At 39.6% G+C, this 15,109-nt stretch overlaps 1 protein-coding gene across 2 annotated transcripts in view; it reads left to right on the top strand.

Moving 5' to 3' along the window:
* Positions 1–6,113: 6,113 nt before the first annotated feature.
* LOC109034008 (glucose dehydrogenase [FAD, quinone]) overlaps positions 6,114–15,109 on the top strand; it is a 31,166-nt gene continuing 22,170 nt past the window's right edge. For both annotated transcript variants that reach the window (XM_072303522.1, XM_072303521.1), the window contains exons 1-2: positions 6,114–7,402; positions 9,638–9,888. In XM_072303522.1, the coding sequence (XP_072159623.1) occupies positions 7,011–7,402; positions 9,638–9,888 (643 nt within the window). In that variant the 5' untranslated portion in view covers positions 6,114–7,010. The remainder of the gene's footprint in view (positions 7,403–9,637; positions 9,889–15,109) is intronic.

The raw sequence follows: 15,109 nt of genomic DNA, 5'->3' as shown, positions 1-15,109 counted from the left end.
ACATGGGCCGCGGCCCATGGCGGCAAATCTAGGGGGCGGCAAATTTTGCAATTTTTTTAAATGTAGGTATAAAAAAAATCGGATTTAGAAAAAAAATTACAAACGAGAAAAGGCTACAAAGTCTCTCATTTCCTGAGAGTATATAAATTTCTAATTTTGTCGTCTTTCAGTGATACAAGAGACAGCACCTTTAATTAATCGAGTTAAGAGAGAAACCAAGCACACAATTTGGCCTGGAACGGCGCGTCTTGGGGAGATATGACGACGAGGGCTTGAGATGACAAGGAGAAGCCCTCGGCGCGGCAATCGGCATGTAACACATATTAGCGCCTACAAGACTGCACGAATACTTCACGCATTGCATTAAACACAGTGCGGTTATTGTAGTCAGCGTGAAACGGATAGCGCCTTCAAGAATGCATGAATACTTCACGCATTGCGCCAAACACAGTGCGGTCGGCGTGAAACGCATAGCGCCTACAAGACTGCGTGAATAATTCACGCATTGCGCCAAACACGGTGCGGTCGGCGCGGCGGCGGAAGTCAAAATCATTAAACCAAATTTTGTGTTTGTTCTTTCATAATTTTTTCGTTCATTTCTTATGAATGGAGGGCCTTGTCCATTGGAGATAGGTTTACGAAACTTGACTTTCGCGCAAAGTTCCGCGACCTTTTGCTGGTTGTGTTGACAGGTCTTTCCTAAAAAATGTGTTCAACACGAGTAAACGCGTCTTATGCACCCCTCCCCCGCTGGCACGTTCACTTGATGGTTTTTATTGATGTTTCAAAACGGATGAGAAGGGGGCGGCAAAGCACAGGCGGCCCATGGGCGGCAAGTAGGAAAATCCGACCCTGGACCGAAACATAAAAAAGTGAACCGATCGACACAGATTTGATCGACAATCGTGAATCGATTGACAACTCCGTTTATCGATCTACAGCTCCGTGAATCGATCGACAAACCCGTGGGTGAATCCACGAACTCGTGAATCAATTGAATTTTGTCGATTAAATGGGTGTCAACCAGTTCCGGTTTTTATTTTTCGATCGATTCATGCCGATCCCATCTTTACCCGCATAATAATTAGCGCGAATACAGTATTAGGCCTTATCTCCACGAGACGTTTTCATGGGATTTGTCCGAAGTTCGAATCGCAGGAATAAAAATTCTGGGATTTTTCCCATAGTTACCGTCTCCACGGAGCGAGGCTCATACAGTCCTGCGACTAGTTTGCGTGGGAAGATAAATTAGTCAAAGTCGAGTATTTAACCGGGATTAAAATAATAATTACACTCAATCGACAATTAGACACATTATTTTAACAAAACAAACGTGAACAATGGAGTAATCAACAAAATATTGCACAATTTGTTTTCACTTCTTCTTCCTCTCTCAGTGGGTCATACTCATAGGGGTACAAGGACCATACTTGGTACCAAAATTCCATGGTAGGAAAAATATTGATTAACTAAATATTTTTCCCAACTTCGTAAGTTTGATTTTTCCCTGGAACAAATCCCGTGAAACGGCCCGTGGAGACAAGGTCTAAGTAACAACATGGTGGAATGGAACTCTTTACATGTCATAGTATTTGCGATTACAGTATTTTACCGATGTAAAATTTTCACTGTCTACCGGTGTATGCATGCTTATGACTTACTGAGTGCGTCAATATGAATACGGAGTTTAAAGGTGAATGAATCCGGGATAGTTGTCGCCCTTCGGAGTCGGGCGGTCATGGAAAGGCGAGTCAATGCTAAGGTCGTAGCGTGTGATTCCTGACTGATCTGCAACGGTATTAGTCGGGCATTGCACTGTGCAACTGCTCCGTTATGACCGTGGCACCGGGAGAGGTCACGACCTCGCCTCATCCGAGTCCCACTGATATCTGTATCAATGTCTCGGTTCGCCAACACGGATAAAATGCATTTTGGCCATCAGCCCTGTCCGTTCTTTCAAACCAGCTTCACGGATCGGATCAGTGAGTGTGTCATAAAATGTGATCAAGTTCGTCAAAATTTACAAATCACAATCAAATGAAAACCGATCCGAGGTCAAAAATATCGATTTTAGTTTGACTGAGTACGACTGAGCACTGCCAAATTCTGAATAATAATAGCTCAATGTTTGACACAATTTGAAATCGTGATTCGTGAATCGTTTTATCGTGAAAGTTCGGGTACCGAGAATTCCCCATTCGAAGCTATGGTAAAGACTCGAAAATTGAGGGGTCCGTTGCGAACAGCCTGTTCGTCGATCCTTTTTCATTGATTTAAGTGACAGATCAATAGATATATCGCCAAGCACGCCACGCCACTGCTTTTAACATACCTCAATGAGTACGTATATTTTTTCAAAAAGAGGAAGTTGAAGCTCAAATAGCTTGAAAATACGAAGTTTTATAGATAAACTCATTAGCGACCCCCCCCCCCACCGCAGTTTTAAGTTCATGCTAGGTGCTTTGCGCGGAATTTTGATAAGGAAGCACATACTGTGGTGCATTAACTGAAGCGCAATCTAGCGGCCCATTGCAAACCCCGCACTTTTACAGGAAGTCCTGTACTTCCAGTAAGAAAGCTCGCTCGGCGGACGTTCAAGAGCGACTCGCCGAAAACCGGCGGGCAGTCTCGCAACGCAACTAGTTCCGTCACGTAAACTTGCTCAGTGAGTGCTCGCAGGGCGTTACGTCACCGACCGACCCGCGCTTGCGCCCGTCTCTACTCTCTGGATTTCTTCGCATCCGAGCACGCGTTTTCTCAGCAATTAAACAACGAACGGTGAATGTCAATACCCCCCCCCCCCCGCCCCCGCGGGGGTGCCCGCTAATTGGACGCGCGGGGAACGAACGCGCATCTCGCGTGCAATTTCGTGAGTTCGCGCCGGAAACTTGACCCTGGACCCCGCCCCCTCCCCCCCCCTGCCTGCCGGCGGCTGCTGCGTGAATCCGGGATACGGCGGGGGAGTTGCCTCACGTGGAGCGTCGTTGTCATATTTTCGGAAAAATTGCATATTTCTAATGGGCTTGTGCCAGTACTGCCAGTCCGCGTTGGCTGTACTTACAAGAATAAAAAGAGAAAAACCACCAAAGATCGGCTGAATTTTGAGGTTGAATATCTTGAAAGACAAATATGGACGTATTTATGCTGAAAAAAGCGAGAAACGGGTGGGAAAGAAGGAGTGTGCTCTTTAGTTGGGGGCCGTAAGAATGCATGGGAACTATAAAGCCCTGGTGACGTCAGCGTTGACGATAGACCCACATGGGGACGAGAACGCTTTTTAACTCATGAGCCTTGTCCACAACGCTCTTGTCATACGCTCACGGCTCATGAATTAGCATTTTTTGGCGCTTAATTGTTCCTTTTGAATTTGATTTAATGTCAAAAGGAATCACGCCCACTTTTACATGGTGTCTTATGCAGCTTGCTCGAGCACACCCCACCTTTCCCACACGTCTCTAGTTTCTTTTAGCATTAATACGTTCACATGAAAACTTCCGTGGTAAACTTAGTACAAGGTAGCACTCCAATGCCGGCGGAACTCGCCTTACAAAAACTAGTTCTATCGAATGAGAAGTCTTAAATCAGGCGGTGAGGACAGGTGCATTTGTGGATATGGATTTGCCTTCAAAAGACAGGGTAGGCAAAATCAGCTCCCAAGAGCAGTAATAATGGTATCGAAAAATCATCGCTATTTGTCAAAGGGGGAAACCATTCTAACTGAGCGGGCTATCCTTTTAAATGAAGGCGAATTCATTTGATCAGGAACTCGTGAAACTATAGTGCCATCGAATATAATGCAGCTAATGGCATTCCCCTACCTTGCACACCCACCCGTGGAAATAAAAGAAATCCCTGGAATCAGGCAACAATGCAGTTTCGCCGTTCGTGCATCGCTGCGAATTTTATCAGATCGTTCATAGATGCAATCGACTTGTATGCTGATTTTGTAGGGCGAATTTGGTGAAAGCGCATTCAAGGCGAACGCAGCTAATTTGCGTCGTTTCTCCCTTCGCGATGGTGAATCTATTCGACGAGAACTAATGATGGGAGAAGACAAGGTCTACCATGGAAACGCGTTTCAATCTAGAGTGAATAATTGACGGACGTGCCTCTGCACATTGCATGACGGAACAAACATTTTACATATCGCCACACGTTTGTGCGTGGTGAAAATTGCAGTTTAGCATGACTTTCTGGTAATGTTGAGATCGATGGTTGATGCATCTACGTTTCGCCTGATTTTATCTTGAATTTCGGTCCTTCTACATTTGAGGCAATTCAGGCGAAAGGGTTTACAGTGGCTTACGCGTTTTTCGACGAATGCGTATTCTGAAACCTTATGACATCACCTATGCAAAAATAACAGAGTGCTAGAATAAAGTTAGGTTCACACTGCTCTATTAGGACGTTTAAATTGACGGTGTAAGTCCGCAACTACGTGTACGTACGTATTTAGTTTGGGATGTTTGAAAATCTCCGCTCCTAGTTTATTTGTTTAAAGGAGAATAAATGGTCATCATTCCTTGAAATTTTTGCCGAATTTTCTTCGCACACGGAAGAAAAATCTTGGATATTCTCCATTTCAAAAATCAAGTACCTATGACAGGAGGTCTGGGGCATCGCGAATCGATATACGTGGTTGCGGACTTGCCCCGTCGGAGAATGTGAGCGTATTTATGCCAAACGGAACGGTGTGCATTTGGGCGTAAGCCCTGAAACCCATAAGAATATATGCATAATAGGGCTTACGCCATAATGCACTTAGTTCCGTTAGGCAGAAATAAGTTCATATATATTGTGTTAATTGAAGTATTTTTCGATAAAAGTAGGTATAACTGCGCGCACCCTTTTTGCAAATAACTATCGTATTCTGAATTCTAACAATGTTAGATATTAACGGTTTTGCATGGTTGAAAAGGAAGAGGTGCAAGGAAGGCAGACGTTAATTACGTTCCGATAAAAAGTATTTTTTGGCGGAAGAAAGTTTTTATATCTGACATCTCTCATTCAGTTTACGCCCTGGATACTTGATCTTTTAACTGGAAATGCTGAAAGACAATACCTGAGGCAAAAGTTTTACATTTTTGAAAAATGATAAAATTTTGAGAGTAACATCTCCTGAGCTTTCGAACGAGTTTTCTTGAATAATAGGTTTTCCGCCTTGTGCCTACTTTTCGAAAAATGTCTCTGTTGATGGCAATTATTTATGATCAAACATTTTTCTCAGATAACTCCTTTCAACCTTATCGTCGGATAATGACCTCGTTGATGTGATTTCTGTTTTCATAACTTGAAAGCATTCGAGAGAAAAGAGGAGAAAAAATGCGTAGATTGCAACAAACATCGGGCTGTGTAAAAAATTTGGATAGACCTTTTACAGCGTCCCATTCACATTATAATTAGATGTAAAAATTGAATACAAATGCTGAGTTGGACTTGAACATTTATTTCGGTCAACGAGTCGCGAGTTGCGCAATCACAAGCGTTTGCTTGAGAAATTAACGGTCGGTTGCGATAGTGGTGCTGAACTTGTGACAAGTTTCTGCTCTCCGATGTCGGTCAAAAAAGTCCTTCGAAAAAGCACTGAGGTTTGCAATACGTCACGATTAACCAATGGTGAGTCATTTGACAAGAGATTGTTATAAGGAGACACAGAGGAAACTCACAAGATGCGAACAAATTGTAAAGTGGGTAACGCCAATTTAGTTTTACTACTTTTAATGAGATTTGGACGAAAATGCATTATTTCCCCTCAGCATTGTCAACTCAGAGTGCATGCCATTATAGTGTTAATTTTTCCTTAGCATGGCAGAATAACTCTCCTAAAACAGTAGGGACTTCACAAGTTGGTAACACTGATTTTCCTCCATTTAAATCTAATAAAAATATCGATTTGGGTTAGAGAAGCTGCTTCAACAAGAATCGATTGTTTTACATAGATACAAATGGAGGAAATACAATGTAGCAAAGTTTTAAGAATCTTCACTGTCTGAAAGATATTTCCTACACGAACAAGGGACAGTTATATTTATACGTGCATTGAAATTGCAGGTCATTGTCATGTTTCTTGCCTGAAAGTTAATGAACATTTTTCCTTCTTCTGTTTCAGGTTGTAAAAAAAACGACGAAGAAGAAGACAATGATCACACAACAGGCATTGTGACCGTAAAAGAGGAAACGCAAAAGAAACTGCAGATATTAGGGAGGTGAAAACTGAGGAAGATCAGCTAGTGAAACTTGAAGTTGGTTACAAAGTGTATGACGTGATCCGACACAATAAACATGTTGAGCCGCGAAGAAACAAGGATATTCGTCAACAAAGGCGATTCTAGGTGCAAAATAAGATGATTCTCCGACAAAATGTAACTAGGGAGGAACATTAGAATAATTCGCATTAAAATATAGTGCTTGTGGTAAAAGTTACTTGCTACGTCAATTTGCTCTTTATCCGATGACCAAAAGGCATTTCCTCACGTTCACGCTTTCACTTTCTATCGAAAATTCGTCTTGTTTTTATTCTATTTCGAATTTTCTCCTGGGTAATTTGGAATTCCGAAACACCCCCAATAATTAAACGCAACAAAGGTAGAAATCCTATAACTGCTCATACAAACCAGATAGTCCCTAAAATAGTACTTAGGTCTTGACAAATTACCAGTCAGTAGTGAATTAAATAGTTTAATTGTTGTACCTGACCATTTGTGATAATTAGTGTAGTTAGAAATTTAATAAATTGAAATCTGAAACGAAAAGTTGTAAAAGTCGGGTGTATTGCAATTAGAAACAAATTAAACAAATTAGTTAACTCTCGGATAACTTCATCAAACTTATGACATAAAAGAAAAACTACCAAAGAGGTTTAGTAAGAAGTCGTCAAAAAAATAAACCTGTCACTGCGTGAAACAACGATACCCAATCGACTGAAAAATACCGGTTCCGAGGATTTTCTGAAAAAAAATTGCTAGTTAATCGGAAACTCAACGCTCAACGGAAACTCAACGGTCATCAAAATGGTGCACATCGGTACAGTTGTGATCAGCGCCATCAAAGCGGCGACAGGTCTGGTCGGTGGTGGGAAGTTCCTCTTTCTGCCTACCTTCCTAGGCGCGTTGCTCTACTACAACTACGACCTGTACGACCCGGAGAATCGGCCGATCAACGAGCGGAATCTGTACAAGGAATATGATTTTATCGTCATCGGTGGAGGTTCCGCTGGGGCAGTCGTTGCCAACCGGTTGACGGAGGTGCCCGAATGGAATACGCTCTTGCTGGAGGCTGGTGGACATGAGACGGAACTCACGGATGTGCCGGTGCTGTCGTTGTACTTGCATGGCAGTAAATTCGATTGGAAGTACAAGACGCAACCGCAGAGCACGGCCTGTGGTGCTATGATCGATCGCAGGTAAGCGTGGCTTTCTGTCCCAATGGGATACTAATATTCATATTGGTAATTTTGGTAATTTTGCTGAAAGAAATTCAGTATAAAACTAAAATTTTCATTACGGAGGGGAGAAAACTTATGCGAGCACAACATTCCCCACTGTTGAGTTTTTGGACCACTGCTCTCTTTTTGGGCCGTAGTGTATTGATTTATTTTGCGAGGAAAGCTCCGTACTTTTGATGGATGCCTGCCATTCCTAGTATATTAGAGCGCCTTCAGTTTCGTATGATACTGTGCAATACCTCTGGTGTGAAATAGTTGCTTCAAGCGCCGTGGCACGCTGCGGTGCGGCAGGCGAGCAGCCAGCGCGAAACGCGCATTGGCGCCTACAAACCTAACAGGGATACTTCACGCGTTGCGCAATGCGTGAAGTATCCCTGTTAGGTTTGTAGGCGCCAGTGCGTCGCCGCTCCGCTTTGTGTTAGACTCTAATATTTAATCTGGCGGAGTCAGCGTTATTCAACTCATGATTTTGAAATGTTTGCACATCCTGTATGGATCATTCTTGTTTTAATTGATAAAAAAAAATGGGTATTAAAGGAAAATATAAGGTGTGTTTTGTAAATATTAAGGTGGTTCCGTATCAAACTTAATGATTTCCAAAGCACACGAATTTCTACACAATTTCTGATAGCCTTTTATAATCGATGACGAAAAAGCAACAGCCAGGCGATAAAGTGTAAAGCCCGGCTATAGGAACTATAGCCCGGTTGCATAATTTTTTATCGCTTCGTATAGCCCGGCCGTATGATTTTTCTCCGCATTCTACAGCCAGCTATATGATTTTCTGTAGCCTTCTTTAGCCGGCTATAAGAATTCCTATGGTATTTTGAAACGCAGCTCTTATTGCCAATTTTTACCAGGGGCGTTAAAGACAAAGTACTTATTTCACTATTCGCCGCAATATACTTCTGGTGTTCGTGCGAAAGCTGACAGTTTGAAAACATACCGTTTCAACGAAAGATGAGAGAGTGTAAGTTGCAGGAATGGAGGGAAGTAGCTGATAATCTCATAAAAATAAAAACTTGTGCGAACGACATGCACCGGTTCAGAAAGGCTTGGTGAGCGGACTCGATTCAATATTAACGAGCATGACCAATTAGATGCCTAATACCATCACGTTTATGCACAGTGTTGCCGAATGGGTATGTTATAGTGATAGTATCGAGAAGATGTGAAAGAGTCACCCCATACCATACAAAATACAGTTTTAAAGTATTCCAAAACTCAATTTATGACGTTGTTCTAGCATTACTGATTTGGATGCGCATGACAGAGTTTTATCTCCTAGGATTGCTGGTGGCTAGAATCAACCATGTTCCTTAAATTTGTACGAAGTTTTTAATTGATACAAAGCCAACAACAGAGTCTGAATTGTACCAGAATTTTTGACAACTTCCTGGTTGGTCACTTCATCACATAGTATCATGTCTTGATACTTGAATTAAATTGATTACCTAAAGTGATAATTGTTCAATGACCAAATTTTTATTTCATGTAGTTGTGCTTATCAGAGAGTCGCGGCTTTAAAGTTTGAATTATGTGGGTGGATTGGAAACAAAACGATCTGTATACATTCTAAGTATCTGTCTTTCTTACTGACAGAGTTATCGCCCAAAACTATTAGCGTTTAAAATAATTCACTGCGTGAGAAAAATTGCGGACAACACAAGACGCATATCCCCGGGTAGATATTATTGCTGCACGGAGAATATGTTTTGGCCTATCTTGAGAATCAAAGGCAAAGGCAATACAGAGATACGTTTCCTCAATGTTTTTTCGAGTCCATTCTAATTGGAGTTACGGATGCTGTTATACTTGGACTACGTGGGGCAGAAAGGAACCAAGCCTCATCAGCTATTGCCTTTAATTGGGAAATTCAATTTTTCACATGAAAACAGTTGTGCGAATTTTTTTTTGCAAATTTAATAAATTTTCTGCAGAACGCGTCGCAAATTCCTTAAAATTTTCAAAAAAGCCCCACTAACGTTCTCTTATACCACAGGATTCAACCATCAAAACACGATTCTAGGACTAACAAAGCTGCCTCATTTCACGATTCAAAGAGAAAATCACATTTCCACGTCACCTACTTAGAGCGAAGACAGCCTCTTACAATTTTCCTTACTCCTATTTTCTTGCTGTCATTTCTCGCACGTGCTTCCAATTTCACTCTCATCATCCTCTGTTTGACAGGTGTCGTTGGACGAGAGGCAAGGTGATCGGTGGATCCAGTGTCTTGAACACCATGCTATACGTCCGTGGAAACAGGCGGGACTACGACAATTGGGCGGCCATGGGAAATTATGGCTGGGACTACGAGAGCGTCCTCCCGTACTTCAAGAAATCCGAAGATCAGAGGAACCCGTACTTGGCTAAAGACACGCGCCATCATGCCACTGGAGGTTACCTTACCGTTCAAGATTCGCCGTGGAACACTCCTCTAGGTAAGATCATACTCTCAAACGGCGAACACGGAGAGAAAAACTTCGTGCGTGGGACCCGATGTTGAGGTCATATGGATCTCTGAAGTTTTTGGATCACATATCTATAAACTTGAGGTCCATCTGCCGAAGTTCGGGTCAGACATCTGAAGTAATTCGATATATACCGAAGGGTTCGGGTCACACATCTGAAGTACTCTGGTACATACCGAAGTGCATCGATGTCTGACCCGAACTTCGGCAGCTCGACCTCAAGTTTTCGAATACGTGATCGGAAAACTTCAGAGATCCATATGACCTCAACTTCGGGTCCCATGCACGAAGTTTTTTTCTCCGTGAAGATAAAACTGTGGATTATTTGGACCGCGTTAGGCAAAAAGGAACCAAGCCACATCAGCTATTGCAAACTTTAATCGGGCAGTTTAGTTTTGTAAATGAAAACGGTTTTGCGGATTCTTGTGCGAATTTCAGTAAATTTTCAAAGAAATCCGCTCAGACGTTCTCTGGTGGAAAATTAAATCGCCCCCTTAAAGGCAATATAGCTGCTGTGACTTGGTTCCTTTCTGCTAAACGCGATCTACTCAAAATATGTGACCGTCGCAAATATTTAATGGGGCTACGCTAGGTATTTTTTTGCGTAAAATCGCTCGAAATACACGACAAGTGCTTTGGAAAAGTTTAGAACTTTTTCCGTTGGACTTGTATCGGATAAAGATTTTTTTAAAATGTGTAAAAGCTAATAAGCTTTTAAGACTACATCATCATTAATATTTTCTACATATCGACTACACAAACTCCCGAACTATACGTATCTCGTTAGCGATGTTTCAGAATCTTCGCTCCCTTTTTATTTTTTGAAGGAGAACAAATCAACATTATTCCTTGAAGTTTTCACAGAATTTTCTTCGCACGGAGAAGAAAAATCAATGATGTTTTGAAGAATTGACGTTGAATAGTTCTCTAATCAAAACAAAAAGTAAGTATGATAGGAAGTCTGCGAATCGAGATACGTAGTTTGGGGTCTTCAGTATCTATATAACACATTGTCTGTGGGCATCTATACCATGGCCAAAAGATAGTGAACTTTTTCTTAAGGATGCCTGTTTTTGAAAGACCTACCTGTTAATCGCTAAGAAATGCATGATATCCACATGTAACTGCTGCTGATGCTACGCCTCAACTTCTTAACCCACAGTAGGAGAAATTGAATAGTCAATGACGGTACCTGCGGTTTACTAAGCCGAGCTTGCGGTCAACCCGAGTCTACCGCACCTCTATTATAATTCGACTTTAAGCCATCAAAGTAGCCGATAATAGAATTTTTCACTCACGATGAAAAAACACGGCTCGTGACAGCTTACCGTGAAAAAACTTAAGGCTTTTCAAGGACTTTCGATCTCTAATTGGAAGAATTAACGACTTCCGAAAGCATGCACACACCAATTTTCTCAATTTTCAAAGGTTTTTAAGAATTACTTCAAAATGGAAGTTTCCTCTTCCAATAATTTTTATTACTACTTAATGGTAAAAAGATAAAATACTTGACTGACAATCAAACTCCGGTCATGGAAGCCGTATACCTGCGGGCTACTTCGACAAACCATCATCCATCCGCATGGCAGGCTTAAAGGCCAAAAATCCTGGCAGATTCCGGAACTTTCAGCCTTTGATCCCGGAACTATCTCTATAAAGCCCGTAACTTTTTTTAGTGTGCGTCGACCATCGACTGTATTGGGCATTTTGGGGAGTCTCTTTATGAAGCGAAAGGAAATCACAGTAATAAGAGAGATCTTTAGAGTGAGCGTAAATGAGATAACCATATTAAATTCTGCTAATTTAGGTAATTTAGAGTGCATTTGGGACAATTCCTGAAATTCAGGGTTATAGGAAGACTAGGGGCTTATGGGGCTGCTTCGCAGCCCCTTATTTTTCCTGTACACTTTTCACTTTCACATGTTTTTTTTTTTTTTTATTTATTTTCATTTAATTTTCTGTTTTGTCTTTGAATCGGGTCTAATTATTTTTTTGAGAGAATAAATATAACAAATGTTTTCAAAAATTGTAATTTTATTTAGTAAACTTTAAACTAAAATTTTGTTTTAATCTTCATACAAAATTATTTTTTAGGTTTTACATTTGTTTTCAAACTAATTTTAAATAAGATCTTTTTTTATTTTTTAAATACTTTGCTTTTTTTTGATTAAATTGTTGATTCTTTTTTTGCCATTTCTGTCCTGCTTTTCTTCCTATATTTCCTACAACTTTGCTCTTCTTCTTTCCTCCTTTTGTCTTTTCTTTTTTTGCTTCTTCTTTTTCTTCTTCAGTAGCTGTTCCTTCTGGTTCTTCTTCTTTTTCTGCTCCTGATTTTGGGGAACATATGACCCCCTCTAATTACGTCCAAACACGTTTTGTTTGTAGAACATTAAATTGAAAGTTTCTAGTTATTCGTTTTTTCTTAATTTCTTTTTGTCTGAATTATTGAAAGTATAAAAATTATCTTCTTTTAAATTGTTTCTAAAGTTATTTTAAAATTATTTTAATACTGCTAACGTGGTCGGAAATTATGGCTTTAATTTTTTGTGCTTTTTTTCAAGAAAAATAAAAATAAAAACTTACTTAAGTTCCGGTATGTTGATGGTCTTCTGCTCGAAGTAGGTATGTTACATGTATTTGAAGAATGCGGTTTTCGGTTTGTTTTGCAGTTGTATAATATTTTGTTTTGAATGAACATTTTGGATTTTTATCTAAATTAAGACTTCTTGGTATACGATATTTTTCGTAAAAAGTACATTCTTCTCTTCGTCGTACCCTTGTTCTTCACTCGATAAAATGTACATTTGTACATGTTTATAAGATTTGACTCTGCTGAATGCAACATATAGCTGTCCATGAGAAAACACAGGCTGAGACAGGAAAATCCCAATTTTGTCGAAAGTTTGTCCCTGTCCTTTATTTATCGTCATTGCGAATGCAATTCTTAAAGGAAATTGGACTCTGGACATTGCGAATGGCATGTTCGGATCAGTACATATTAATTTTATTCTAGGTAAGAATACAATGTTTCCTTGACCAACTCCTGTTATTATTTCAAGTTTTAAACTGTTCTGTTTCATTCCTCGAATTATAAATCTTACACCATTAACTAATCCACCACCCAAATTCATATTTCTAATCAACATGACAATTGCACCTATTTTCAAGTTTAATTTATGAGGTGGTAAACCTGATGGTGTAATAGAGTTTAAAAATTCTAGCGGAACGTTAATGGCTTCTGTTGGGTCGTCTGATATAATTGAATCAATACTAATGTACTCTTTACTTTCTCCTTCTATCAAGTCTATAACTTCTTTATTTATTTTATCGCAATCTTCGTTTAGTGGACAAACGATTGCTCGTTGAACGACGTTATGTACATTTTTTTCATTTAAAACTGTTCCAAAGACATGGTTTACTATTGATTTTTCTTTACATTTGTAATGCTCCGGGATTTCAATTATATTTTCACCTCTGTCACTTTTCAGTTTACCATCTCCAAGTTGAAGTAACCACTTCGAAAATTCTTGTTGGTCTTTGTTTGTTCGCATGTTAGTTTTCAATGAAAGCTTCGTTAATTTTGTCCAAACCTTACATTTTTGAATCGAGTTTTCCAGTATTTGTGTTTTGTTACCTTTAGGCACGACTGGTAGAACTTGTCTGAAATCGCCGCTAAATAATATAACTTTGCCACCGAATGGGACGTGTTCCAGATGCTTTGATTCATTTTTTCATTTTTCCCCTTAACGCATCCGGAATGCAGCTGCATTCCGGATGCTTTAAGGGGTGGGAAGGAGGGAGGGACGGACTGAGAAACTGAAAAAAGTACGTTACGTAACGGTAAATATTAAATAAACTTACCTATATATGGATCCTTGAACTTTAAAGCAATAAGGTCCATCACCCGGAATATCAATTCGATTTGCAGAGAAAGAGGCAAAAGCAACAGCACTATTATAATTTCTGATATGCTTTATGAAATTTGGAGAATATAAAAATAATGATTTCAAATCGGTATTTGTCCGAATACTCGGTAAAGAAATTAAGCCATTTTGGCAGCAGTTATTAAAATGACCATTGGACATTTCACCCTGAAAATGGCGAGCATCACAATGATGACAAATTATATTCATTGAACCGACTGAAAATTTGGTAACAAAATTTTCATCAAAGTTCTGATCATCAATTTTATACTTCCGAAATGAAGAAATGAAACTTTGATTTTCTATACTAATAACAGAGTTAAGTTCTTGCTTCACTAAACGAACATGCGAAGAATTCTGGAAAACGCGACCACGTTTTGGAGGACGACCGCCTCGGTCATTGAAAATTTCACTCATAACAACTGTTAAATTTAAAATTAAAATTAGTAATAATTATTATTATTTTAACAAAATCATAACTGAAAAGTTCAATTTTTAAACTAAAAAAAATAAATCAGAAGAAAAAGGATGAAATGAAAATGGAAATTAATAATAAACATATTTATACACATTGAAAAGAAACAGCGTGAAAAGTTCTGATCGGAAATGAGAAAAAAAACTTGGAGGTTATTGACTTAATGAGAAAAAATTGGCAATAGGAAAAATATGGAACCAATCATGAAAAACCGTAAAAAAAAAAAACGCGGGAAAAGAAAAATGTAAGTTGATGGCAGTTGAGTGTTGGAAGTAACCTCACTTAATGATGATTGTTGAATGAAAACAGCTGATAAAAAGACAGCAAACAGTAAAGTAAGATGCGTAGCAACACAACTTTTCCGAAAAACAAAAAACAAAAAACCCCCACTTCCCCTCATCCAATTTATGAGTTTTTAGGGATTTAAAAATCGGGGACGAACCCCAGAAAATAATTTATAGTTTTCCCGAAGCATTGAGAACAACACCTTTCAAATGAACCAACGCCCCTCGCAATTAGTACAGTGGTTGATTCACAATTTCATTCTATTTTTCAAATTAGATATTAAGATTTGAAAATTAGAGAAAAAATTCTAGTATATTTATTGAAGACAAAATCCCAAATCCTGGTCAAATACCGAAAACCGACTAGTTAACTCCAATTTGACCTGATCTAACCTTTTAAAACTAAAATTACTCAATTACGTTGGATTGATCTAACCTAACCTAACTTACACAAATTGATTGCGGTAAACGCACGGGTCGTAAGGCGCGATGTTGGAGTTTTTCAGCCA

This window comes from Bemisia tabaci, chromosome 8 (assembly GCF_918797505.1).
Source record: "Bemisia tabaci chromosome 8, PGI_BMITA_v3".
Classification (NCBI taxonomy): Eukaryota; Metazoa; Arthropoda; class Insecta; order Hemiptera; family Aleyrodidae; genus Bemisia; species Bemisia tabaci.
The sequence above is the reverse complement of the archived record's forward strand: the minus strand, read 5'-3'. Positions and strand labels throughout refer to the sequence as shown.